Genomic DNA, 26,224 nt, shown 5'->3' on the forward strand with positions numbered 1-26,224 from the left:
TATAAATGTTTAAAAATGAACATAATATACAATAACTAAACCGGCGTCTTCATTCTTGCAACCCGAACGATGTCTTCATACTTGTGCAACGCCCAATCTTAAAAGACTTGATCATATTGGCACTCGCATTCAAAACTTTACCTATAGTCGCCTCGTTTGTCTGCATGACTCGAACACTTTCATAAATTACCTACACATTATCACCATGAAAGATTAGCCATATCTAAGTGAAGACTCATAATTATATTCAATTGTATGATTAATTAATTAATTATATTCGCTTTGTGATCATCCACTTGGCTCGTTTACCTCCAAGCTTTGAAGCACTTATCTTGATAAAATGTCAACTTTCAATACTAGAACAGTATCTGCAAATCACCCAGCCATTGGTATTCTTCACTTATTGTTCATTTACTCATTTCAAGTTTCTTTATAAAAAAAATATAGCATGGCATAGTTTAATCTTATAAAATCCCAAATTTAGTGTTGCACGTTCTGTGCAGCACCTGTTCCCTATGGATTTTGACACCCTTACGACTTGAATTACTTCAACATGATCAAATGTAAAATATAGTAGACTCAGAGAGCTTTTTAACCATATATAATACACATTTATCCAAGATACAATTGATTTTATATAAATTCAAGAAAAACAGGTCAGCGGTGTAATTTTTGGCCATCAGCTTTGCTGAATTATATGTAAAGCTACAGAAGTCAGCCATTTTACCCCACTTAATATCCAAATCAGCTTTTTATATCTTAATATGAAATGCAGTAAACTGAAAGGGCTTTTTAACCATATAAGATACGCACTTATTAGATTTTTCTGCGATTTTATACAAAATTTTAAAGGCAGACTAGTAACAAGATTAGCTGCGCATCAGCTTTGTTTTTGTTTTCAAATTCAATTCAAAACGCAGTTTTATACCCTTTCTAGTGATATCAATATCCATACTCCAGTTTACACTTATATAGGCTTCATTAAAACCACAACTCAACTGGAAATTACCACTTTTATGATTAAAGACACCACACCAACAATTAACAATACAATTTGGTTCATAATTCCTCATAACAACATTATATTAGTTATTCTAAGCATAAAGTTCAAACTCGTGCCCCCAATTCCATCCCAAATATCATTTTAACTTAAATCCGAGTTTGAAAAATGATAAACATGAGTTGAATATAAATAATTTAATCCTATAGTCATAACTCATAACTAAGCAACAATCAGCAATATTTCAAGGTTTTATTCTCTGATTTCAACTTCAAAAATTATTTCTATAATATCATTACATCCAAGATTAGGGTTTATGGAAAAAATCACACCTTGTGTTCTACTAGCAGAGAAGAGAACGATTTCATAGCTTTAGAAGTTATCTTAATTTGACCATGCATCCATTCTGACCCGATTAAACTGAATCGATTGAACAAAACAATAAAAAAATGGATTAAACAGAATTCTATTAGAAATCAGGTATCGATTAAATCTTAATCAATTGAGGATGGAATAGAAATCGACGGAATCAGAAATAGATATTGAACCTGGTTAGCTACATCGACAGAGCAAAAAAGAGACGTGGATTCGGGTTCGGCAGCGTCGGTGGTCGATGGTGCGAAGGTGTAGAGAGCTGACGAAGATGGTGGCTGGTGAAGTAGAGAGCTGATGAAGATGGTGGTGAAGAAGAAGAAGAAGAAGAAGAAGAGTGTTGTGTATGTGAGGGTATAATGGGCATGTCTGAGATCTGAATGGTTCAGCCATTTTTTGAAGCTGAATGGTTCAGAGCTAGCTACACTGAGGTATTGTTAGTTTTTCTTCAAAAGCACTTTTCCACGTCTTTTGTCTGCACTGAAGAGATGGCGCGCAGACATTAGGCTCTGCAGTGCGTTTGTTTTTCGGAAGACCTTTCATTAAAAAACATCTGCGCGTCCTCTTTTCCTAGAAGTGATGGACCATTAACTTCTAACCTCTTCTATCATTCTTTCTTTTACATCAGACACTTAAACCTCTAACCCTAGTCTCTTCTTCCCCCTCCAACCATCAACCTCTCTTCCTCTATAACCACTGCCACCGCACCTCCCGAACCACCGCCACCGCGCCGGTCACGCCACCGCCGCTGTCCCAACCGTCATCACGCCACCACCGCTCCTTCTCTCTCCATCTCCAACCCTAACTTCCGCCTCCGCCTCCGCCTCCACTCTTCCACCGCTGCCGCCTCCACTCCTCCACCGCTGGCGCCTCCATTCCTCCACCACCGCTCTCTCTCTCTCTCCCTCTCATTATGTTAGATGTGATCGTAACAGATTCTATTAAGATAGGTGAATTCGGTTAGCTGATTGACGGTACCAGTTGTTGGTTTGTTGAATTGAAGAAGATGGGACTGTTGATTAAGGGTATTATTGGAAGACCTGATGAAATCTGGCTTTATTATTGATTTATTTCCATTGTTTTGGTGATTAATCTGTGAAAAAGTTTTCATTGTATTGTTAATGATGATGATATAGGAGCAAGTAGATCTCATTGTATTGTTAATGATGATGATATAGGAGCAAGTAGATCAAGGAGTAATACTTTTTGAAAAAGTCTCCATGATTTGCTCATTGCCATCCATTAATTATAATAAATTTTAGTTTATTTTAGGTAGACATTACAAAACAAACAGTCTTCTACTTACAGACTGCATATATTTGGTCCACCTCTTCTGTTGCAGATGCCTGCAGATATGGTCCGCAGACTGCAGATGTTTTACCTCTGAAAAAACAAACAGCACCTGAATCATTAAGATGTTTTATTTGAACGAACCAAACACACTCATGTCTGCCCGATTCAGACATCTACATCTGTATGGTCCCATTAAGTGCCAAACAAACAGCCCCTTAGTGTTTTGACTTTCGAGTCTTAATAAGTTCGTACGTTCTACAATTGTTAAGGTTTTGCAAGTTGCAAAAAGGATCATTTGTTTTTAGTATGGAAGTATATTAAATTGTTAGTGTTAAAGTGATATTTATATATAAATTTGCATGATATTAAAAATTTTGCATCGGGATTATTTGTCGTCAGATAATAGGGTGTTTTTATAAACTTTATGAAGCTTATAAATAATTGTTAGATCTATCCCTCACATGTATGTGACTCGCCTTTTCTAGTTCTCTTTACAGTTATAAAGATTATTTGTATTAAACGAGTTAGAAATGAATCCAAAATGTAAGTATTTTCATGTCACATCCGGTATTGTTAGGAATTATCATCTCTAGACCATATTCACAAGACTAAAAGCTTAAGAATAAATACCCGAACCTTGAAGATTAAATAAAAAAGCAGGTTACGACTATAAACACACGTGCCAAGTATGAGTGTACGCTAATACTGTATTAAACAGGTAGAGACTTTTAAAATCCAAATAATTACAATTAACAAAGATATAAGAAATAATTTATTTCAAAACCTTGTAAAAGGCATAACTTTCATTTAGATAGGAGTTTTACATTAAACATCCATCTTAAAATACAATCAAAGGAATATCTTTACTCTCTAGCGCCTTGAAGGTTGTGTTCGAATGCTCGTCCATTGCTGCGTTAGAAAAAGACCGATCTCAGAAATTATGAACATTTTTAAAATAGACATAATATAAGATGAGACAGTAGATGAGGTCAGGTTATATTTTATCTCTAATGGACGTAATATATGTACTCATAGTTAACAAGCTATTTGTTTATTGTAAAAAGAGTGAACTGTGGTTTTCATCCATGTGATTTGTCCAAATTTGCAGTTTTAGTCCAATAGTTTTAAATTTGCGATTTTCGTCCATGTGGTTTTATTTAACTTGCAATTAAACCCAGATTCATTACTCTCGTTAAGTCTGGTTGTTAAACTCATCAGTGTGCCTCTCACGTGAAGGACATTTTTGTCCTTTTTTTCTCCAAATAAACCCTATTTGTAATTCGCAAGCCCCCTCACGTGAGGGGCTGGGTCGTATTTGGGGAAAAAAGGATAAAACTGCCCCTCATGTGAAAGGTATATGGGTTTAACGACCAGACTTAACGGGTTAATGAATTCGGGTTTAATTGCAGGTGAAATAAAACCACAGGGACGGAAATCGCAAATTTGAAACTATTTGACTAAAACCGCAGATTTGAAGAAACACAGTGACGAAAACCGCTCTTGTAAAAAATGATAATCGTGGACAAAGTGTTTTAGGTGAGCCCAAGTGCCCAACCTCATACGACTCGTACAAGACTTAATTTAACTTGACCCGTTTCAAAACTCTTTTGTCACGGTTAGTTCTCGACACACAAGAAATGTAAGTTACCTAGTAAATCATATCACTAACGTTGCGAAGAAGAGTCATGGCGTTGGTTTGCTTTCGTGAAGATCACTATAACCATTACCAACCGGGCTGTTTTCTATGCATCCTGCAACCAACTAATGATACAAAATTCACCGGCTTTTATTTCCAGTTTGTTTTTCTATTGTGTTGTGGATTAATGTAGTGTTTAATCGTTCTTGTAGATCAATGTTGGGTAATCAGGCTGCCACATATTATTTTCCACATGCAAAAGAATTTCCTCCTGAAATATTAAATCACATCATATAGTCAATATGCATCGACAAATATATAGGGAAAGGTTAACGTACAAATGAAATTAACGTGTTAAAAGTGAGATTCAAGTAGAGTAATCATATATATAAGTAGAAATAATTATGTAATTACATTATAGAGTAATTATCATAGAGTAACTACATAATTACTCTACTTATATATATAATTACTCTACTTGATTCTCACGTTTAGCATGTTAATTTCATTTGTATTTGATCTAAACCCCAAATACACACACACACACACACACACACACATATATATGGGCAGTACCGATTGCATTCGTTATGATATAGACACCATTGGTAAAATTTGTGCGCTAAAACCCAAAATATCAATTCGTCAAATTAATATATAAAAACATTAACATATAAGAAAACAAAATATTTAAGACGATGTTTATTTGGTTGGCAAACCCAGGCGGTGGTAAAACCCAAGCGTTGCCGGTCTCGAGCATTGAGGTGGTAACTTGACACGAGTTCGGTCGGTTTTGATTACGTACGCTACGCTACCGGAACTAAAAAATGAAAAAAAATATAAAAATTGAGGTGGACCCATGACCAATTTTTTTATTTACTTTTTTTTTGGGGGGGGGGGGGTCGATAAACTTGCGCATTTGTAAACTCCGAGCGTTGTCGGGGCTTTAAATAAGGCCGTGAGTCTGCGTTAACTCGGTCGGTTTGTTTCAGATTTGTTATGATACAGGAACTAAAACAAAAAAAATTGACGTCTGATCGGTTTCCATTATGTTTATTATGGTAACTGAACTAAAAAACAAAATTAATCGAAAAATACGGTACTGACAAGTGGCTCAATAAACCACGTGCGTCACCAAAGATTTTATTTATATATAGTAGTAGTAATAATACTTTTTAAACATTGATTCCAATGCACCATGCATCAACTATTTTAAAAACATGTAAAAATGATTGCAGGCCATCAGAGTATTATTTTTAATAAAACAATATTTAGATTTTTAACCAAAAATATTTATATAGTTACACACAAAAAATTAAGATACCTTATTCAGCCTCTTGAGATCACGGTAGTTCATGTCACGATATCCTTCTGCTAGGCGCTCTTCTACTGCTTCCTTAATCACAGCAACAGCTACAGCTTTTGTTATATCGCGTATTCTATAAGCACAAATGTGACATATTGTATATCATAACTGTTTTTTATATAAACTAAGGTCAAGTTGGTTTATAGTTTATACCTTGATATTGGAGGGTATATAATTCCTTTGTGAACCTCATCTTCAGTCATATATTCAGCTAGGCTATATGTTTGACAACAGAGTAATTTAACATTTTTGGAGTGTAAAATGCAATAAAAAATTATGAAAGTTTTATGTAAGTTAAAGAAATGCCATTCACGATAAGCCGACAATTTAACCAGTTTGACAGTTCATAATTACCAAATTAGCACATCAAATCATCATCATCATCGTACTCAGTAAATCCCACCAATAGCAAAGCTATGGTAGGGTCTGAGGAGGGTAAGATGTAGACAGCCTTACCTCTTACCCCGTAGTAATAGAGAGGCTGCTTCCGGTGAGACCCCCGGCTCGATAGTAGTTTTGCATCAAGCCTTGGACATAAGGCACATAACACTCAACCATCGGATGATTAGTGCATGCACCCTTGTCTTTCGGCTATCGACGCCACCACATGATGCCCGATTAACCTCCATTTTTAACGTTATTTGCACGAAATTAGTAAAATAACGTTAAAATTAGCACATCAAAACAAAGTATAATCACTAATTCATAATAAAAAGAATAATGAACAAAACAAACAAACAAAAAAGTTACCACTCGGCTGCAGCCTGTAACATGCCGTCCGAGATTATTCTAGCACCAGACAACAGGGTACCAAGACCAATGCTGCAGTTCACGATTTTGTCAGATAATTAGTAGTTATGGGTTTGGATCAAATACAAATGACTTTTATCATGAGAAGTGTACAAATAACTAGAGTAATTATGTTAACACTAGAGTAATTATTATTACATTGTAACTTTTGAACTAGAGTAATTATTATTACACTATATTATTTTTATAACATGATTACTATAGTTCAAAACTGTAATTACTCTAGTTATCAGTATGTTTAGTATGTTAATTTTATTTGTACCAGATCCCACCCCTAGTAGTTATATAAATAGAAAACATTTATTTTAATAATCAGTGACCGTAGAGGCCTGGAGATATGAACCAACCCGGGAAAAAGATACATATTGTTTCCCTGGTTGCAGTAACCAGTCTCTCCGTTTCCTGCAATCAAGTTTTCGTGTTACAACATATAGAAATTACAAAATGGTAAAATTAATATCAGGAAAAGATTAGAAAACAAACCGAGATCCACATCCTTAAACGGGCTTCCACTTGCATAAATAATGTGTTTACCCACAATAGAAAATGCATCTTCAGGGCTGCATTCAACTGTCATGTAACAAAATTTTGAAACATTAATAGCTCATAATACCGGTTAAGTTGCTTAAGCGGTTTAGACCATATATACCTTTGGTTGTGGGATTTGACAGTGCAAATATTGCCGGTCTGCTTGAAGTTGAACCTTGCAACGCTGTTAATACCTACACAAAAATAAATAAATGAAATGTTGTACTTATACAGTTATACCTCATAACGTGTTTTAGTTATTAAATATAAGATTATACCTCGTTAGTAAACAAGCCACCGACTGCAGACAACCCGACGAGTACATCAGGCTTCACTTCCTGCACCTGAGTACCACAAAATATCCAATATCTGATCAGTAAACTGTACATAAAGCGGAATAAAATGTATGCATATATATTATATGGGTTTGGATCAAATACAAATGACTTTTATCGTGAGCAGTGTACAAATAACTAGAGTAATTATGTTAACACTTGAGTAATTATTATTACACTATAACTTTTGAACTAGAGTAATGTTTATTACAATATATTATTTTTTATAACATACTTAGTCTAGTTCAAAACTGTAATTACTCTAGTTATTTGCATGTTTAGTATTTTAATTTTATTTGTACCGGATCTCACCCCTATTATATATAAATATATATAGGGTCGAGATACTGTACAATAATGCCTTAAACGTACGTTAGGTACGATAGACGCTCAAAGACAAAAATACTAAAACGCTCAACCAAAACTAAAACGCTCAGCCAAAAACCTAAAACGCTCAAAAACGGTTTTCGTGAAAAAAAGTATAAAATTGATCGCTTAATGATCCAAAACTGTTTTTTTCGGTGAACCAAAGATTAATTGGATATGTATTGACGATTCCGAGATGTTGGGATGTGATTTCAAGGCTCGATTTGTGAAAAAAAGGGATTCGCGTACCTATTGTACGTTATTATTGTATTGGATCTTTTGCCTATATATGTGTGTGTGTGTGTATCACTCACCACTTCTAATAAACTTGCTCCTTCACTGAGTCCTCGTCGCTTAATTTCTTTACTCTTCTTTGAAAATGACTTGAGATCATCGTCAATATTATTACGCTCTTCTGTGATCAGGCCCTGTATGGATCAAAACGCGTCGGGTTGACATAGAACACTTTTATGTTCTTTAAATAATTAAAAAAATAAATAAGTAGAAAATAAAAATAAAATAAATAAATAAATAAATAAAGTGTTAAATATGATTACAGTGATCAACTTTTTCTTAATGAAACAGTATTAAAGACTTTTCAAATAAATGTCAACCCGTTTAACCCGATTAATGATAAAGCACAGCCCATATTGACATGTTTTGATATAAATGGAACAAAATTGCCACATGATGAATGATTAAATAACATACATACATTGACATCAACTACCCAAAACTGACTCCGTGCACTCTCAAAAGCATGTTTATTATTTCCCGATATGCGCGCCATTGTTCTTCTGGCTGCCTTTAGCAGCCCAAGTCCTTCACTGCACTTGCATAATATTATGGCTAAATAAAAAATAACAAAAATAAAAACAAAAGCAACAAAAAGAATAATTATGTGAATTCAATGATTCAAATATATAAGTATATATATAAATCATATATCACACCTTCCAGCACCTGCAACAACAATATTTTGCTTTGGGAAATCGATCATCGTCTTATCTTGTGCTCTTACAGCTCCCAGAAGACCAGCAACTGCTACTCCTGCTGTTCCCTAAACATTAATAAATAATGAAACTAGATTAACAAATAATAATAACACTAATAATAATATGTGCGCGCTTGAATAAAAACCACTAAGATACTTGAAATCTCAAGAAAACCACTTTTAGTGACGGCTGGCAAATCGTGTCTTAACATGTTTAACAGGTTGAAGACGACGCACTTGACACAAAGTATCAAACATGAAAACGACTCGTTTAACACTTGGCTTTGGTGGTTTGAGCGTGACAGTTATTGGGTGTCAAGAAGGAGAAATGATAAACTCTAGCCTCCTAATTGTAATTATTTTTAAAAAAGTATAAAATTGCATAGTGTACTTTTTTGCTAAACAGGTCTTATCGTGTCTAAACATGTACCCAATTGTCAGCCCTGCTTTTAGACATTAATTTTTTTAGCTTTAAATTTATCATTATTTTTATATGTTACTAAACTTTACGGAAAAAAAAGTGAGCTGCGGTTTTTGTCCTATGGTTTGTTCAAATATGCGGTTTTAGTCCAATAGTTTCAAATTGCGATTTTCGTCCCTGTGGTTTCATTTCACTTGCAATTAAACCCAACCCCACTAACCGCGTTAAGTCTTGTCGATAAACCCATCAGCGTGCCCCTCACGTGAGGGGCAGTTTTGTCCTTTTTTTCCCCAAATACACACCAGCGCCTCACGTGAGGAGGTTTGAGAATTACGGTTGGGTTTATTTGGGGAGAAAAAGTTCAAAACTGCCCTTCACATGAGGGGCACGTTGATGGGTTTAACGACTAGACTTAATGGGATTAGTTGGGTCGGGGACGAAAATCGCAAATTTGAAACTATTGGACTAAAACCGCATATTTGGACAAACCACAGGGACGAAAACCACATTTCACTCTAAAAAAATACTTATAGCTAGCAAAGGTACATATATGTAGCTCGTAATCCACATATATTTACCCCATAGGAGATACATATGTGCACTTCCGCGATCTACATATATTTTTGTTATTTCTTTTTGGCTTTGGTAAAGGTTAACTAATAATAACATACAAAAAGAACGAAAATAAAAAAAAACCAAAAAAGTTCGTGTTTAAAAGTGATTTTCACGAGTTTTGAAGTTAAAGGTGGTTTTCTTTGGAACCCGTCTAATAAGTGTTTTAAGTGTTCACCTGGACATCGTCATTGAACATTCGGTAAGTATTCCTATACCGATGCAGTAACATCGAGGCCCACTTGCCTTGAAAGTGTTCAAACTAAAATAATAAAATCACACGCGATAAGTATCTTCATGGAAAACAACTAAATGTTATCAGACCATCAACCAATGAATGTGAAAACAACTAAATGTTATCAGACCATCACATCTAGAACCTTTGAAACTACATGCAGGCATATTAATACCTGCACGATCACGTGGGGCCAACGATTGAACACAGCCTCCATAAATTCATCAATAATGGATACATACTCGTCGCCTTCAAGCCGGTGTTCCTGCAATCCGAGATCTAGAAAATGTATTCATAAGTTATAAATGTTGCATTATAAATGTTACATTTGTTCTAGAATAATATAAGAACCTTACACAAGGGGTCTTTAAGAAGTGTCTCGTTATTGGTCCCGACATCAATCATGATAGGAAGCACCTATTAAAAGAAACAAAAGTCGGTGACAGACTATCACAACAAATCTTGGAATGGATAATGTGATTGATATTACTCGCTGCGGATTTATTCCAGCTGCAGCAACATATAGATCCACTTTTCCTATTGCAATACCGATCCCTTGCACTCCAAGATCGCCTAGGCCCATTATTCGGCTTCCATCAGTGACAACTATCATATCAACCTGTCATAGTATAAAATATTATTAATACAAATAGAGCAAAGTGGTTTGTCAAATAATACGAATTTAGTCCAAAAAGTTTATTAATACAAATAGAGCAAAGTGGTATAGGACCCTTCACGTTTCCCAGTTCTTGTCAATTACATCCAAATCACTAACTCCGGTAAATTTAATCGTTAAGTCAAGGGCAAACATGACTTTTTACTCTTTATTTATTATAATACTTATTTTAGTTAACTGCAGTTTTCGTCCCTTTGGACTTTGGTTTGTCCAAATATGCGGTTTTAGTCCAGTAGTTTCAAATTTGCAATTTTCGTCACTATGGTTTCATTTCACTAGCATTTAAACCCGAATTCACTAATCTCGTTAAGTTTGGTCGTTAAACCCATCAGTGTGCTCTTCACGTGAGGGCCAGTTTTGTCCTTTTTTGTTTTTTTTCCCAAATACACATCAGCCCCTCACGTAGGGGGCTTGTGAATTAGGCTGAGGTTTATTTTGGGAGAAAAACAACAAAATTGTTCATCACATGAGGGGCACACAAAATGGGTTAACGACCAGACTTAACGGGGTTAATAAATTCGGGTTTAAATGCAAGTGAAATGAAACTACAATGACGAAAATTGCAAAATTGAAAATATTTGACTAAAACCGTAGATTTGGACAAACCACATATATAATAAAGAAATAGTGAAAAGACATGTCTACCACTGACTTAACGTTTAAATTTAACGGGGTTAGTGATTTGGATTTAATTGGCAAGAATTGGGAGACGTGGAGGTCCACATGCAAAAAAAAAAAAAAAAAAAACTGTTTGGACTAAATTCGCATTATTTGCCAAACCACAGGGACGAAAATGACACCTTACTCGTACAAATGAAAATATCATTAAAGGTAACATACTTGTTCAGAAGGCCAGTTATAAACCATAGCCATCATTTCGCCACGATCAGCAGCGCTAAAATACATCCCTCGTGGTCTTCTAAACAATCCACTGTATTTTTGGCAAACAAGTCCTACTGTTGGAGTGTACACTACCGGGGCGTATTCCTTTATGTTGTTTATGAGAATCTGTCGTAACGTAGATATAATGTTATCGGTCACAAGCCCGAAAAGAACCTTGTGTGTGTTTAATATACACTTAAATAACGTTTTACAAGTCACTCACTTTATAGTACATTGTTTCATTTCTGTCATGTAGCCTGTTAAGTATTCGCCACTTGGCTAAAGAAACTGTATCACCGTCGCGAGCATTTAACTCAATCTTCTTCAGATCCGTCGCTGTAAATTTCATAATATTATTTTGACGGATTCATGTTTATTAATTTGTTACAAGGGAACTGTGTCAAACACATGACGGATGACGCCTATTTATTTAATATTTATGTAGGGATTCTCTAGCAAATTCTCAATAAGTTATACAATATACAGTAAAAGACTAAAATACCCCTGTACACATTCACTAAATAAATTGTCTAATATTATTGTTTCTCATGAGTATATTTATTTGTTTATTTTATAAAGGAAAATAAATATATTTTGTACAAACAATAAAATGAAGATATTAACTTACTAAAGCGATCGATTTGTTGTTCTACCGTTAGAACATTTGTAGGTAGAAGTCCTCGCAGTTCAAGACGATCGCGTTCGGTCAATGAGAATGCTGTTCCCTGTTAATAAAATCGGTGTGTGGTCATTACACGAGCCTCAAAAAGTTTTGACAACGACCCCCGTGAAATTTTGAAACCGACTGAATAAAATATTGACACGGATTAACAAGAGTAACTTTTTTAGATTTTTAAACGTGTCGGCTGATTTGACGTCAAGTTTGTAAATTTAACAAATATGAATATGATGGAACATTTTCACAAAATAAAACTTGGACCAAAAATTTTTGTTTTATCATTTTTTATTGTGTGATCCGACCCGACCTGACCCAAACCAGACCCAAAAAAATAATTCTTAGCGATAGATAATCGACCTTCATAAATTTTCAACCCCGTAAAATTAATTTCTAGGTCCGCCGCTTATTACATATGAATCATTAAAAACGAAACACCTTAAATCACATACCTTATTGAACCACGGATTATGGATAATATCGACGCCTTTCTTATGAAGAATGGTAGGTCTATGGCATTCGATTGTGAACGACCGTGACATTCTATATTGTGCGTATCTGATCAGATTCGACAAGAGCCGAACTTGGCTAGGGAAATTCGACATTGTTGGTTCTGATCAGAACAAAATAAAAATTTGATGTGATTTACAAAATGTTACACTCCAATTGTGACATGGTGAAAATGAAGAAACAATCTACTTTGAACTTGCTATTTTTGGTAGTTAATTCTGTTATGATGCCAACAGTTTCGCTAGCAAAATTCATATTAGCTAATAATATTATACTATCATGTGGTTATGGTTAATTACATAAAAGTATTCCTAAGACTTGTTAAATAACAATTGTCACGTTATTTTATACACACTATATATTTGTAAATCAAACCTTAACAATAGAATTATTACTTAAAATTTATTTGTTAAGCAAATGATATGATATGATATAGGGACGGGTCTAACTCGTAAATATGTTGAAAGTTGTGATTAAATTGGTGGGTCGTTAAGTCTATTGATGACACGGTTAAGGATGTATCTGACTTTCTACGTTCTAACCATCAATAGTCTTACCGTAGGAGAGGGTCCCCAACGATGAACCTCTGACATGGAAATATACAATCTTTGGTAATAAGGCAGAGAAGATAGAGAAGGTAGTGAAAAAGGAGAGTTAATACTGGATTTAACGTATTTAACTGGATTAAGTTGTAAGATCTTTATAGCGAGTGACTAAGGCTTGTTGCCTTGAGGTATCGAATATCTTCGTGCATAGAAGAGGCAACCGCGTGCTTTGTTTTTTATATATATATATTTTCCAATGAGTTATTATTTTGGACACATTCCCTTTCATGAAGTTATATGAAACTGGGACATCTTATTGTACCTTATGTATTATACCCTAGATACCATTCAGAGTATCTTATTAAGATATGTTGGTACTTCGTTATCATATACAGTGAGAGAGGTTAGTTATATAACGATAATATAGTATTTTTTTTATTATATAATATTTTTAATAAATTTATGTTAAAACCGGTTCGATTTTAGATATGTTTTGAACCATTCCTTTATCAATTCAATACACTTGTGTGAATTTTACAATTAATCGATTACTAAAGGAGTACAATATAATTATATATACAATTTTTGCTTATTAAATCATCTAGTTCATTACATTTGTAGTTATATTGATCGTTACAATATAAGGGTTTTAAATTTAAATAATTAGAAAAACAGCTATTTAAAACCACTCATTGTTTAGGTAGCTAGCCATCTTCTTGTCCACTTTAGTCAAGCTAACGGATCTTATTACCTTTTTTAATAATTAATAACATTATTTCGTAAAAGGTTGTTCAGATCAATGGACAGTTGGAGACAAGTTAAAAAGGTCACTTTGTGTAAAAACAATATTAAATTCTCTAAACTATAATATTTTTATAGTGGGTTGAGACCAACTTCTTACTAGACCCGGTAGTTGTATACTTGTATGTATTGTTATTATTTAATAAAATATCTGTGTTTATTATTATTTTTTTCTTTTGTTTTTGTTTTCGAATTATACTATTAAACGTACTAGTGATAATAATAAATGTAAACTGTCAAGATCGTTCATGAGATTTTGTCATTTCTTAAACTTTCGTTTGTTTTTTTCAATTTGACCATTCAGATTTCCTAATTGTTTTGATTTTCATCCAAATCGCTAACTATGTCTATTTTTACATTAAATAAGAAGCATTTGACGATATTATTTATTTTTATTTTTACCAATTTGAATGAAACTAACAATAGTGACCACATCTCATAGATGAAAAAAAACTTTTGATAAACTCTTGAATCAACACTAATCCAAGCCTTCATAATCCAACCGTCTAATCTCCTACATTTCTAGTTGTCTTCCCCGGCCACTAGGGGTGAACATGGTCGGTTTAGTTCGGTTTTGAGCAAGAATCAAATCGAGCCATTTGTTTTTTCCGTTTTGGTTTTTTCGGTTTTTAATTGGGTATGGTTCAGTTTTTTATTTCTAATTACACGTAAAACCAAAACCGAACTAAATCTAAAACAGAACTAAAGGTTCACTTTTTAACAAAACATAAAACTGAAAAAAGTGAGAGTGTTTTTTTCAACGGTTTCACAATTCATTGTCACGGTCGACAGTTTCATTACACTTTTTAAATATTATAAACAACTTGTATGAAAACAATGCATATATCTATACAAAAAGAGAACAACAAGTCAATGTTCTATTTTTTTATATTACTTTACAAACAAATAGAAAAGGTCAGTGAATAATTAATTCCACCAAGTCCCCACCATCATCCCTCATCTTTATATATACACACACTCTTATTTTAATTCAAGAACAACTCAATTCCGTACTATCATAACTTCTCATTCACCTCACATCCAAATTCAACTTGTTCGCAACCAATTTGTCGTCGGTTTACCTGTCACTTTTACCTGTCATTTTATTGTAATCCGCTTTGAACATCATATCCAAATTCAACCCAGTGATTCCAATCAGTTTGTTGTCAGTTTACCTGTTAATTTGTTGTAATTGTTTACTTCAAACCTCACATCCAAATTAAACTCGTTATTTGTTACCATTTTATCTGTCAATTTACTGTAATCATTTGAATTTAATCGATATATATACTTCTTCAAACCCCACATCCAAATTCAACTCGGTGATCACAATCAGTTTGTTGTCAGATTACCTGCCAATTTACTGTAATTGTTTGTGAATTTAATCGATATCTATACCTATACCTCAACCTCACATCCAAATTCATCTCGGTGATCACAATCAGTTTGTTGTCAGCTTGCCCGTCAATTTACTGTAAATTGTTTGTGAATTTAATCGATATCTATACCTATACCTCAACCTCACATCCAAATTCAACTCAGTGATCACAGTCAGTTTATTGCTGGTTAACCTGTCACTTTATTGTAACCGTTTGAAATTAATACAATATCTCTCTAACACAAATCAATCCATCAGCGCAACTTGCTGCTCGTTTACCTGTCATTTTAGTGTAATCAAATTATCGAAGTTTTATCGATGAGGTGTAAGAAGCACTACACCGATCACAGCAGTACCGTCGGCATCTGCGCCTCTTGCCTCCGCGAACGCCTCTTTTGTCTCCTACAATCACAATCTCAATCTCAATCTCAACCCCTAGAAGATAATAATATCAATCCGGAAGCTCAAACCGATAATTCAGCTTCTTCTACTAACAATCAACACTACAGTGATCGGAACCGGCGGTATATCCTTCCGGACCGGCGGTTTTTCAGCACGCCGCAGGTAGCTCCGGTCACCGGAATCCATAATCCGTGCCGGAAGAAGCATCATAACGTTTTCAGCTTCTCGTTGTTATCGAATTTGTTCAGATCTAAGAAACGGAACGATAATTCAAACCCTAGGTCATTCGGAGGTGATGATAGAGTGACGTCAGCAACTTCCGGTAAGAAACAGGAGGTTTGTAGCGGCGGTGTTGATAGAGTGACGTCAGCAATGTCCGGTGGCGGTTACCGGAAGAAACAGCAGTATTACTGTTCTGACCGAGGCATGTCGCCGGTGAGAATATCTGATTGTGACGGCGTAGAGGATGAATTATACGAGTTGCGAAAGCAGACGCCGCGGCGGACGCCGGTGGTCCGGCACGGCGGCGGAAATGGAAAGAGTGTGTCTGGAATAAGTTTTTGTTTGAGTCCGTTGGTGAGAGTGAGTCCTTGCCGGAATTGGAATCATAAAGGTGTGGTTCCGGTGGACTGTGGTGAGTTTAGATCTCCGGTGCGTCTCACTGGATCATACTGCGGGAACAGATACCGTTGATTTCAATGACTTTTGAGTTTTAAGTACTCGGCCTAGGCGGGAATTACTCGTGAATTACTCGTTGAGTGCTCGACGCCTAGGCGTGATTTTTACAACAATCGGAATTACCATTTGCGCTTTTACTTTGGTACTTATCTTGTAAGATGTCATGTTATAAATTTTAAGACTTTGTAACTTTGTAAGTTGAAATTGTTAATCGTAAGGTTGTTCACGTGTTGAGTTAGGGTGGGTTCGAGCTTGAAATTTAAAAAGGCAACTCAGATAGGTTTAGTGATGGCAATGAAACCCGAAACCTGACATAAATGGGACATGTAATTCCCGACCCATTTGGGTTTGAGACGGGGTTGGGATTTCTAATATATCCGATTACCCGATAATATAAACTCATTTACCTGATTATATACCAGATGTACCAGATATAGATTGTTATATTATATATATTATATTTCAAATATATTATTTGTCGAAACTACTTTATGTCAATTATTTGAGTAAGTTTACCTTTATGGTAACCATCTTTATCATTGATTAGTTATATTTAGTCAAAACCCGGTAGGAACGTAGCGCGTTTTGAGCCGGGTATACCCAACGGGTATTTTATCAAAATTCGATAAGAAACCCGGTGAGAAAACCCGAAACCCAACGGGTTTGGGACAGACTTTAATAACCGGGTATAAGTTTGGGAATACCTAAACCTGACTCATTGTCATCCCTAGCTAGGCTCAAGCTTAATTTTAAATTTATATGAGGCTAAGATCGAGCCAACGAGCCGAACCATGATTTGAACTGAGCTTGAGACAAGTTTGATTCGGTTACAAAAGTGAGCCAACTTAGTTCAGAGTGTTTTAAATTAACATTTTAGCTAGTTTTATTTTAGCTTTTATCAAACGAATCATCAACCATAAAGATTTTTGAACGGAATTTTAGTAATTTGTAATTACAAAATATCTGGCCTAGCCCCTAATACACGATTTATGTTGACTGTGGTGGGTGGGCCTTGGACGGTGATAATTTAGTGAGTGTCCTTTTCTTATGATTAATTGTTTTTATAGCTACATTAAACTAATTTTTTTTTAAAAGGTTGTATAGGTGCTATAGGTCCTAGGATATCTTTCACTAATTCAAAGTCAGTCGAGATTGGTAACTTGACCCAAGCATATATGGTTGACCAAACTCACTTTACAGTAACGTATCATAACGAACATGATAAAAAAATGACTGAATTCGCGTAGACTTAACTGCATCAACGTTTGGGAACGATAAAGGTCGGGTTTTACAAATGATCGAGTTTTACCGACTGACGTCACGTCATTGGTCCATCCCAATTTTTATAATTTTTGTGTTTTATTTTTGTTTTAATTCCGATACAATAACACACATAACTTAAACCGACCGAATTCACGTCGACTTACCGTATGCCCGTGTTTTACCGATATGCCTGGTGCAACGCGCCGGGAAAAAAACTAGTTATATATAAAAGTAATTACTCGCAACTTTTAAAATATTTCAAAGATAGCCAATGAATCTTAGCTCAACTGGCATTGGAGGGAAGTGAAGACTTGGGCAGGACACTGCAAGGTCTCAAGTTCACATCCTTTCAATCGAGTTTTACCGAATGAGCCTTCAGACGACGGGTTTTTTCTGAAATAAAAGATGTTGGGCTTGGGCTACCCAATACTATCTACGGTCACAAACATAAATGAATAAATGATTAAATGATCGCATCATTGGATTACACGACTAGCCAAATTCAAAATGTAACGGACCCAATATTATTACAAGATTCAGGATTACTAACATGTGCTCACCATTGAGCCACGTTTATGCAATTTTGTTGACATGCCCGTTTCACACTGCATTTATTTTAGAGTATTTAATTGCATTGTAGAAAAATTTAAGAGGTTATCAGTTATCAAGAATCTAGTCATCTATTTTTCTCCAGAAAAAAAAAATCTATTCTCTTATTATTAATTTAGAATTTAGAATCAGTCATATGTATAGCTGTCAGATGGTGGTAGAATAATAAGGGAGATGTTTGGTATTTTATGTGACCGATTTTGATTCTTGTTCTCAAGCATTTTATTTCAACGGCACCATGATAGTGATGAGAGATTTGGCGAGTAGGTGACTTTCACTGGTGAATTCTTGAATAGGACGAGTTTTATCTCACCGTACTGTCGTGTCTGTAGGCGAGTGTTCACGAGTATTGCCCTTAGATGAGGGGTTATCCAGATCGAAAAACAATTGTATTCCGATATAATAAATTTTGTCAGTAAATCATTTGAAAGATTCGTTGACCGTTAATCAACCATATGGGTAGCTATCACATGTCACAAGTTTTTTCTCGATAATAATATTTAAATACGTATTGGAAATAAATGTTAGTTAACTTTTCAATATTAATATTAAGTAGGTTTATTTTAATAATTAATTTGATTATGTAATTAAATATGTGTGGTGATGTGAAGAAGCTAACATTTGTGAAGTACACATTTTAGAGGGAATAAGTGTTTTCAGAATCTCATTGTATGTCGTAGGGTTTTTGTTTTTGTTTTTGTTTTGTTCTTTTTTTTTTTAAATATGTGCTAGAAGAATAAAGAACATAAACGTGATTCGGTGGGATAAGATGCTATCGAAGGTTATCGCAGAGAAGGTACCACAAAATTGGGTAATATGTTCATTAAGAACACGACACATGGGTCATATGTGGTGGAGATTGCTTGGGGAAGAACAAGGGAATATGTTCATCATGTTTAGGGTAGGGTAGAGGGAAGAACACCGAGATTATTTCGTCTAAGTTGGTAGTCAATGCAACATATTGAAGAAACACGTAATATTCTTACAAATGGAAAAGAACCCGGGGAGGGGGGGGGGTGGAGAATGAAGGAGATGAGAGTTTGACGTGACTAGTAAAAGAAAACACGTAATATTCTTACAAATGGAAAAGAACCCGGGGAGGGGGGGGGGTGGAGAATGAAGGAGATGAGAGTTTTTAGTTTTCTTTTACTAGTCACGTCAAAGAAAAACTTTAACAGTCTGTTAATGTTAAGGATTACATGTGTTTTGATCAAGTGAATAAGAAAGAAAAATATTATTTCTAATATTTTAGACTATAATCAAAATATAGAAATAACATATCACTCCATATGAACTAATCACAATATCACATGTAGAGGTGCAAAAAAAACCCGAATCTGGAACCGGACTCGAAATAAAAACCCGAAACCGGTTTTTTTAATACCCTGGTTTTTAATACCCAAACCCGTACCGACCCTACCCGTAGGGTACGGATAGCGTATGCATTTCGGCACTAAAACCCGAACCCAAACCGGACCCGATTTGTACCCGGTAATACCCGAAAACCCGAACCGGTTCATACCCGGAACCGATTTTTCCAATACCCAAAATCGGTTATTTCAAATATCCTATGTATACCCAAAAAATGTCTTAAAAATACCCAAAAATACCTCTAAAAAGTGCAACATTTTAAAAAATCCAATCTATACTCGAAAAATACCCGGGAAAAAGCCCGAAAAAACCCACAAATAGGGTTTTTTCACCCAAAAATAGGGTATTCAAATACCCGGTTCTATACCCTACCCGAACCGATGCATAAGGTATGGTTTTTAGAGGCAATACCCGGACCCGAACCCGACCCGGTTTTTATCAATACCTGATTTTCTAATACTCGATCATACCCGAACCCGGTTCCATACCCGAACCCGGGTATTTAAAAAAGCCGATTTGTGCACCTCTAATCACATGTATGATGAGTTGATGACCGCATATAGCCATATAGGTGATAAGTGGGCTAGAATGTTTATTGGTCAGAATGCATTCAGTTCAAGCCTGTTGGGCCGAGCCTAGTTAGGGCCTAGGGGTATTCTCTATAACAAAAGATTCAACATAAACTTGGCATAATCAAGGCCTAACCACTTTGCTCACATGTGGACATGTGGTGTCTTGTGATTATTCTTAATGTTGATTAACTTTAATTGTACCCTAGTCACTATTGTTTTTCAACATCTAATTTTACAAAGTTTTATTGGATTTTAATAATCCACATTAAGTGTTATTGACCGATAATAATTTTTATTCATCTTATCTTCACCGACTGTCCCAAATGTAATAAAGTCGGCCCCCAATGATCCTCGTTAAAAAAGACTTAATGGCGTTATATATTTTTCCGAATTACACTAATGTTTTAAGGCTTTTGATCGAAAGAGTGATACGAGAAGATTAATGCAAAACTTAGTTCGAAATAGTGTTCCAAATAACACGTTCAAAAGTCAACTCGTTTTGGTCAATCTTTAACAAAACTATAGTCTTGTAGAACAGAATTACATAAAGTAAAAACATATTTTAAATCCTAAGATCTATAAGTACCCTTATAATATTATAGTTGCATACTATTTCATTTTGTAACATATTTTTGTGTTCATGTTATACATTTCATCAAACAACAGTTCCAAATACAACAACAGCCAAATCAACCAACACCAACAAACTCGTCACACCGCTTCTACCACCACCGAAAGCCAACGTCTCGTTAACTAACATGCACAATACGCATACTGCAAATCCATACAGTAATTAGTGCATACAAAGGAGCAAGTTTCCTGCGCCTCTTTACGCTTCGGTCTCATTCAAGTAACAATGGAGTTGACTCTTCTGATATAATACACAATTATAAAGAATAATCACTTAACCAATAATAAGTTTATATAATATATAAAAAAAAACTGAACTATATTGCAATTTTTTCACAATTATTCCAATAATTTGCTGATGCTAAAACATTCAATAATAACATAATAAAAGACAAAGAAACTAGGATGATCACATCCATACATTAAACCTTCTATAAACTATCCTTCATAAAAACTAAAAAAACGACGATTTTTTTTATAAAATAAAACTTCAACTTTTAGATTTAAGTCGCATACCAGTAGCATCATCCGTCTGTCTTCTCTTCACCGCAACATCATCAAGATAATTCTGATAAATATAAGTACAAAAGCCCCATAACGCCATTAACATAGCGATAACCTTCGCACCGTTCATCGTATCATGAAACACAACCAATGCAGCCAATGGAGTCAAAGCCAACGATAAAGTACTAATCACGTTTGAAAACAAAGACGACACCACAAATATCAACCCGACAACACCAACCGAGCACACCTGCCACGCCACCGCGGTCCACACCAATGTCATCACATACGCCATACCCCCCTTACCAAAACTATTCATCTCACCGCTCAAAGTCCGCCACTCACCGCTAGCAAAAAGACCAATGGTGGAAACACACGTGGCTACAAACGAGGTGTATATTTGAAGCTCGAGAACCACGGAAAAAGTTTCCTTTTTTATAACCTTTTGGAACGAAAGTTGCATGATCGAAAGTAAAAAGGCGTAAAGACCCGAAGCACCAAGTGTAGCCACGAACCCTAAAGCGTAATTCTTGTCAGACACGCCAGTCGGTTTATCTGAGTCATCGTTAATCGCCAGCAAAGAGGCGGATAACGAAAGAACCACTACCGAGTTAAATATTAAAGAGGTAAATTTCTGGGAATTTAAGAAATACGAAAAGACTGCATTGAAGGCTAACTGAGTCGCGCATATGAGTGAATAAGTAGAAGCTGAAAGGTATAATAATCCAACCGAGTATAACATATTGTTACCCGCAATTAGGACACCAAGAACTACATATAGCAAAATAATAACTTGTAATGAATATGATCGGGAGGGTGTAGGCGATGATGATGTAGTGATTGAAGGAAAAAGAAAATACGGGATCAAAAGAATGGGAAAGCCGATAGTTTGAACGAGTGTAGCCATCCATTTACTATTTCCACCTTGGTCGTAATAAAACCGACCCAGAAGAACCGCGGCTGCTTGACCGATAATTAGAAAGCCTATGTTGAAGGCAACGAGAACCCACCATTGCCAACGTTTGAGTTTGGCGAGTGGTAGTATGCCAGATTGAGTTACCACAACGGTATCTTCATTGTCTGCAAGATAAATGAACACATGTGTTAAAACAGTTAGCTACTCGAGATTGGATCGATGAAAACCTCGAAACAAGCCGAGCCTCAAATAAATATTGTGTAGTTATCAAGCCCAAGCTCGAGCTGAGATTTGGTTCGTTTAAGATACCGGACACGAGCTCGAGCTTGAGCCAAGCTTAGGCTCATTTAAGATACCAGACACGATCTCGAGCCGAACTTAGGCTCATTTAAGGTTTATAAAATTAGCTCGAGCCTAGCTGAGCCAATCTCGAGCTTCAGAAAAGCCAAACGAGCCTAGCTTGACTCGTTTACACCCCACATATGACAAATGCAATATCAATGTGTTTGGGGCGCGTTTAATACGAAACCAGTTTTTAAGTAAAAAAACAAGAGTGAAGCAAGCAGTTACATAACAATCTTATGTATAGCAGTTATAGCAAAAGTTACAAGCTTTTACCCAGTTCTCGCGTTTCCAGTTTTTCTACATAAAATCAGGGGCGTAGGCAGCTTTAGGGAAACGGGTTCGGAGAACCCGTGCAAAATTTTGTTTTAGTGTTACATATTAGTGTATTTTGACATCGAACTGGTAGAAAACCCAAATCTAAGTGATAAACAATCGGTCATCCACTCGTCCATCCCTCGAAATATTCCGAACCCGTAGGAAAACATTTCTGGCTACGCCACAGCATAAAATTAGCTATGTATTGAATTTTTTCTAAAAAAAGTAAGGCATTCCACAAATTATTTACTGTGCAGGTTTCAACATCTACTCATCAATTTCTTTGAATTTATTAACTTAACTTTACATTTTAAAACCTAATAATTCTAATAAAACTCAATAGAATCATCAAACAAAACCCAATTTTACAACAAAAAAAAGTCAACACTTTGACTAATTTATAAACCTGATAAAAAAATCCCAAAAACAGAGTACATCAAGGTTTTAAGGGTCATACAAACTTACAATTTAGTTTAAAAGCATTATCATCATCATCGTACTCAGTAAATCCCACCGATAGCAAGGCTATGGTAGGATTTGAGAAGGGTAAGATGTAGACAGCCTAACCTCTACCCGTAGGAATAGAGAGGCTGCTTCCGGTGGGACCCCGGACTCGATAATAGTTTTGCATCAAGCCTTGGACATAAGGCACATGACACTCAACCATCGGCCAATTAATGCATGCACCCTTGTCTTTCAGCTATTAACGCCACCACATGATACCGGATTAACCTTCCGTAACGTTATTTTCACGAAATTAGTAAAATAACATCAAAATTAGCGCAATTTCACTTTTGTCCCAAGGGCCCGCAAATACATTTATTATATGCGAGCACCGCAGAACAGAGCAGCTTAATTAAAAGCAATAAAATTTGTTTTAAATTGATGGTAAAAACTAAAAAGTAAAAACTAAGAATTCACATGAATTACGACGTCGTTTAGTAAAATATTAAAAAATTAGCATACTTTATTCAGCCTTTTGGGGATTAACAACCCACCCACAACAATTTCAATTATAAAAGTAATCATAAACTCATCATTTCTGCAAGTAATAAAACACAGTTGCTTAATTGGGAAGCAGTTAAGCTTCCAAACGAAAGCAGTTAACAAATTGAGATGACGAATTGAGTGTACAAACCTGGCATGATGAGAAATTGAGTAGAATATGGTCCCAATTTCAACTATTTTGGACGTATTTGTGAATCAAATAATCGTACTTCTAGGGTTTACGAACCGGATTTATCGGGTTAACCGGTCCGGTCAAACAACCCGTGACTGATATGATATGAGTATGACTACTGATATTTTTAAAATATAACAAATAACGAGTATTTATAGCCCTTTAATGTGGAGATGGTATTGGATTCTGGGAATTAAGTTATTATTATTATTATTATTATTATTATTATTATTATATTCAACTTTACAAGAAAAGGTTACTTTATTGCATGGAGGAAAATTAAAGGGAGAATATTCATAAAAATATCTTAGTATTAAAGAGTATTAAATACTTATAATTAATTATTTGACTTGATAAAAGATTATGATTATTAAACTTTTATTTTAAACCAACTAGGTGTGTGTAAAGTTGGTTTGGTTATAAGAGATTGTTTAATCATAGTTAGAATCGACTGGCGGTTAATCATGGGTTGGTTAAGGGTCGTTTTGGTTAATTGTCCGGTATATTTTTTTATGGTTTTTTTCTTCGTTCTAGGTGAATTTAGTTTGATTGTGGTGTTCAAGCTCGATTATGAAGTTTTTAAGCTAAAATATGTCGACTGCAAGCTTGGTTGTGGTGTTTCAAGCTATTTTATAGATAGTTGCAACATAAATTTAAATATTCGAAGTTGCATAAATAGATATAAAAGATATTTATATAGGTGGCCCCGTTTGTTTGGCTGAGAGACAGTGGCTTCCTACCGGGACAGGCGGTTTGGAGAGTGGAAGCTAGGAAGATTGCTAAGCATGAGACAACATGTTTGGAGGAACCAAGGACTCGCAGAGCGGGTGCAGAAGGTGGTCCACAATGACTCGTAGAGCCCGATGAACCAAGAATTTATATTTAGTAGAATAGGCTTTGCGATTCAAAAGGGGATAGCGGCGCAGCTTGTTGCTCGCTTACCCATTATCCAGATGTAGCTCGGTTTGTGTTAAATATAAATTAAGCAACTTATTATAAAAAAAAAGATTAAAATTGTTGTGTAACATTTGGAAAAACATAAACATATAAGATTCGGTTAAGGGAGGCACATTAACCATAATCATAACCAAATGTTCGATTAATCATATTCACTTTTCGTACATTAGTTGTGGTTAACTTAGATTATTATTATTATTATTTTGTTGTGCTTCAGTTTTCAGTTATGGTTTGATTTTTACTCACCTCTAAAGCCAACCATGACTGCTCTAGGAAGATAAATGTAAGGATATTGGTCGAAATCTATGGTGAAGGTTTGGGATCAAACCCCTACACCTCTCGACTTATTCTGAGATAAGTGATTTACCTCTCTTACTTTGATGGTGGGACCGGTCGGTTGGGGAAGCCCAATGGGGATGGCATACAACTTTTTTTTTTTTTTATAACAAAGATTAATGTAAATGATTTTTCGCTTTTGGGTGATTTTTGTTAGCTTTGTATATTGCGACAACATAGTCTATATTGAAAATAAAGTTGCATATTAACCGAAAAACTACTAGCTACCCGCTAATAATAAATAACTTGCACACTATATATTAACACAATAACATAATGTTAGTTTAATAGAAAATGCTTTAAACTACTCTTAACAATATGAAAGAAGAAGAGAGTTAGAATTATTGGTCAAGTAAAATATTTATGAAACATATCCATCTTGGTGCTACAAGGATGTATCATGATTTGAAATTGATTATTTGTGGTGACATTGGCACATTACTAAGCATGATGAAGAATCTCTGGCATGTTAACATGCGGAGGGTGAACATCACAAGTCGTATAAGAAACTCCAACCATTACATATTATCATGTGGGAATGATAGTACGTTATTATAGCCTTTGTCACAAAAATGCCAAGGACACCAAAATCATTATATATGATGTTGTATGGACGATTGTAAATAATTTGCCATAAAATCCATGGTTCATATTGATACAAGAGTCACACCAATCAAACAATGTGGCGAATATTTATTCGTAGGAGATTG

At 35.2% G+C, this 26,224-nt stretch overlaps 3 protein-coding genes across 3 annotated transcripts; 1 reads left to right on the forward strand and 2 right to left on the reverse strand.

The window, feature by feature from the left end:
- Positions 1-4,302: 4,302 nt before the first annotated feature.
- LOC143631324 (NAD-dependent malic enzyme, mitochondrial-like) lies at positions 4,303-13,165 on the reverse strand. The gene is made up of 19 exons (XM_077100119.1): positions 12,655-13,165; positions 12,155-12,251; positions 11,750-11,862; positions 11,485-11,652; positions 10,459-10,587; positions 10,325-10,385; positions 10,144-10,247; positions 9,912-9,995; positions 8,660-8,766; positions 8,422-8,533; positions 8,021-8,134; positions 7,284-7,349; positions 7,127-7,199; positions 6,961-7,047; positions 6,825-6,879; positions 6,418-6,489; positions 5,821-5,883; positions 5,626-5,740; positions 4,303-4,572 (listed from the first exon to the last, which is right to left on the reverse strand). The coding sequence occupies exons 1-19, from the start codon at positions 12,805-12,807 to the stop codon at positions 4,498-4,500; spliced, it is 1,848 nt and encodes a 615-aa protein (XP_076956234.1). The 5' UTR covers positions 12,808-13,165; the 3' UTR covers positions 4,303-4,497.
- A 2,589-nt stretch (positions 13,166-15,754) lies between these two features.
- On the forward strand, positions 15,755-16,531 carry LOC143631371 (uncharacterized). The gene has a single exon (XM_077100156.1). It carries the CDS (start codon positions 15,755-15,757, stop codon positions 16,529-16,531), a length of 777 nt encoding a protein of 258 aa, XP_076956271.1.
- Positions 16,532-21,370: 4,839 nt separating this feature from the next.
- On the reverse strand, positions 21,371-24,356 carry LOC143631351 (putative purine permease 11). Its single transcript, XM_077100143.1, has 2 exons — positions 24,180-24,356; positions 21,371-22,545 (listed from the first exon to the last, which is right to left on the reverse strand). Exons 1-2 carry the CDS (start codon positions 24,184-24,186, stop codon positions 21,452-21,454), a joined length of 1,101 nt encoding a protein of 366 aa, XP_076956258.1. The 5' UTR covers positions 24,187-24,356; the 3' UTR covers positions 21,371-21,451.
- Between the last annotated feature and the right edge of the window lie 1,868 nt (positions 24,357-26,224).

The sequence above is a fragment of the Bidens hawaiensis genome, unplaced genomic scaffold (assembly GCF_021521415.1).
Source record: "Bidens hawaiensis isolate Kalapana, Puna unplaced genomic scaffold, B.hawaiensis_p1.1 tig00006061_1, whole genome shotgun sequence".
Lineage (NCBI taxonomy): Eukaryota > Viridiplantae > Streptophyta > Magnoliopsida > Asterales > Asteraceae > Bidens > Bidens hawaiensis.

Excerpts from the sequence above, each read along its gene's own strand:
- LOC143631324 (XM_077100119.1), bottom strand. The coding sequence starts at position 12,807 with ATGTCGAATTTCCCTAGCCAAGTTCGGCTCTTGTCGAATCTGATCAGA. Across the intron at positions 12,252-12,654 it reads ATAATCCGTGGTTCAATAAG|GGAACAGCATTCTCATTGAC; the intron begins GTATGTGATTTA and ends TTTTATTAACAG. Across the intron at positions 5,741-5,820 it reads ATATACCCTCCAATATCAAG|AATACGCGATATAACAAAAG; the intron begins GTATAAACTATA and ends TTGTGCTTATAG.
- LOC143631371 (XM_077100156.1), top strand. The coding sequence starts at position 15,755 with ATGAGGTGTAAGAAGCACTACACCGATCACAGCAGTACCGTCGGCATC.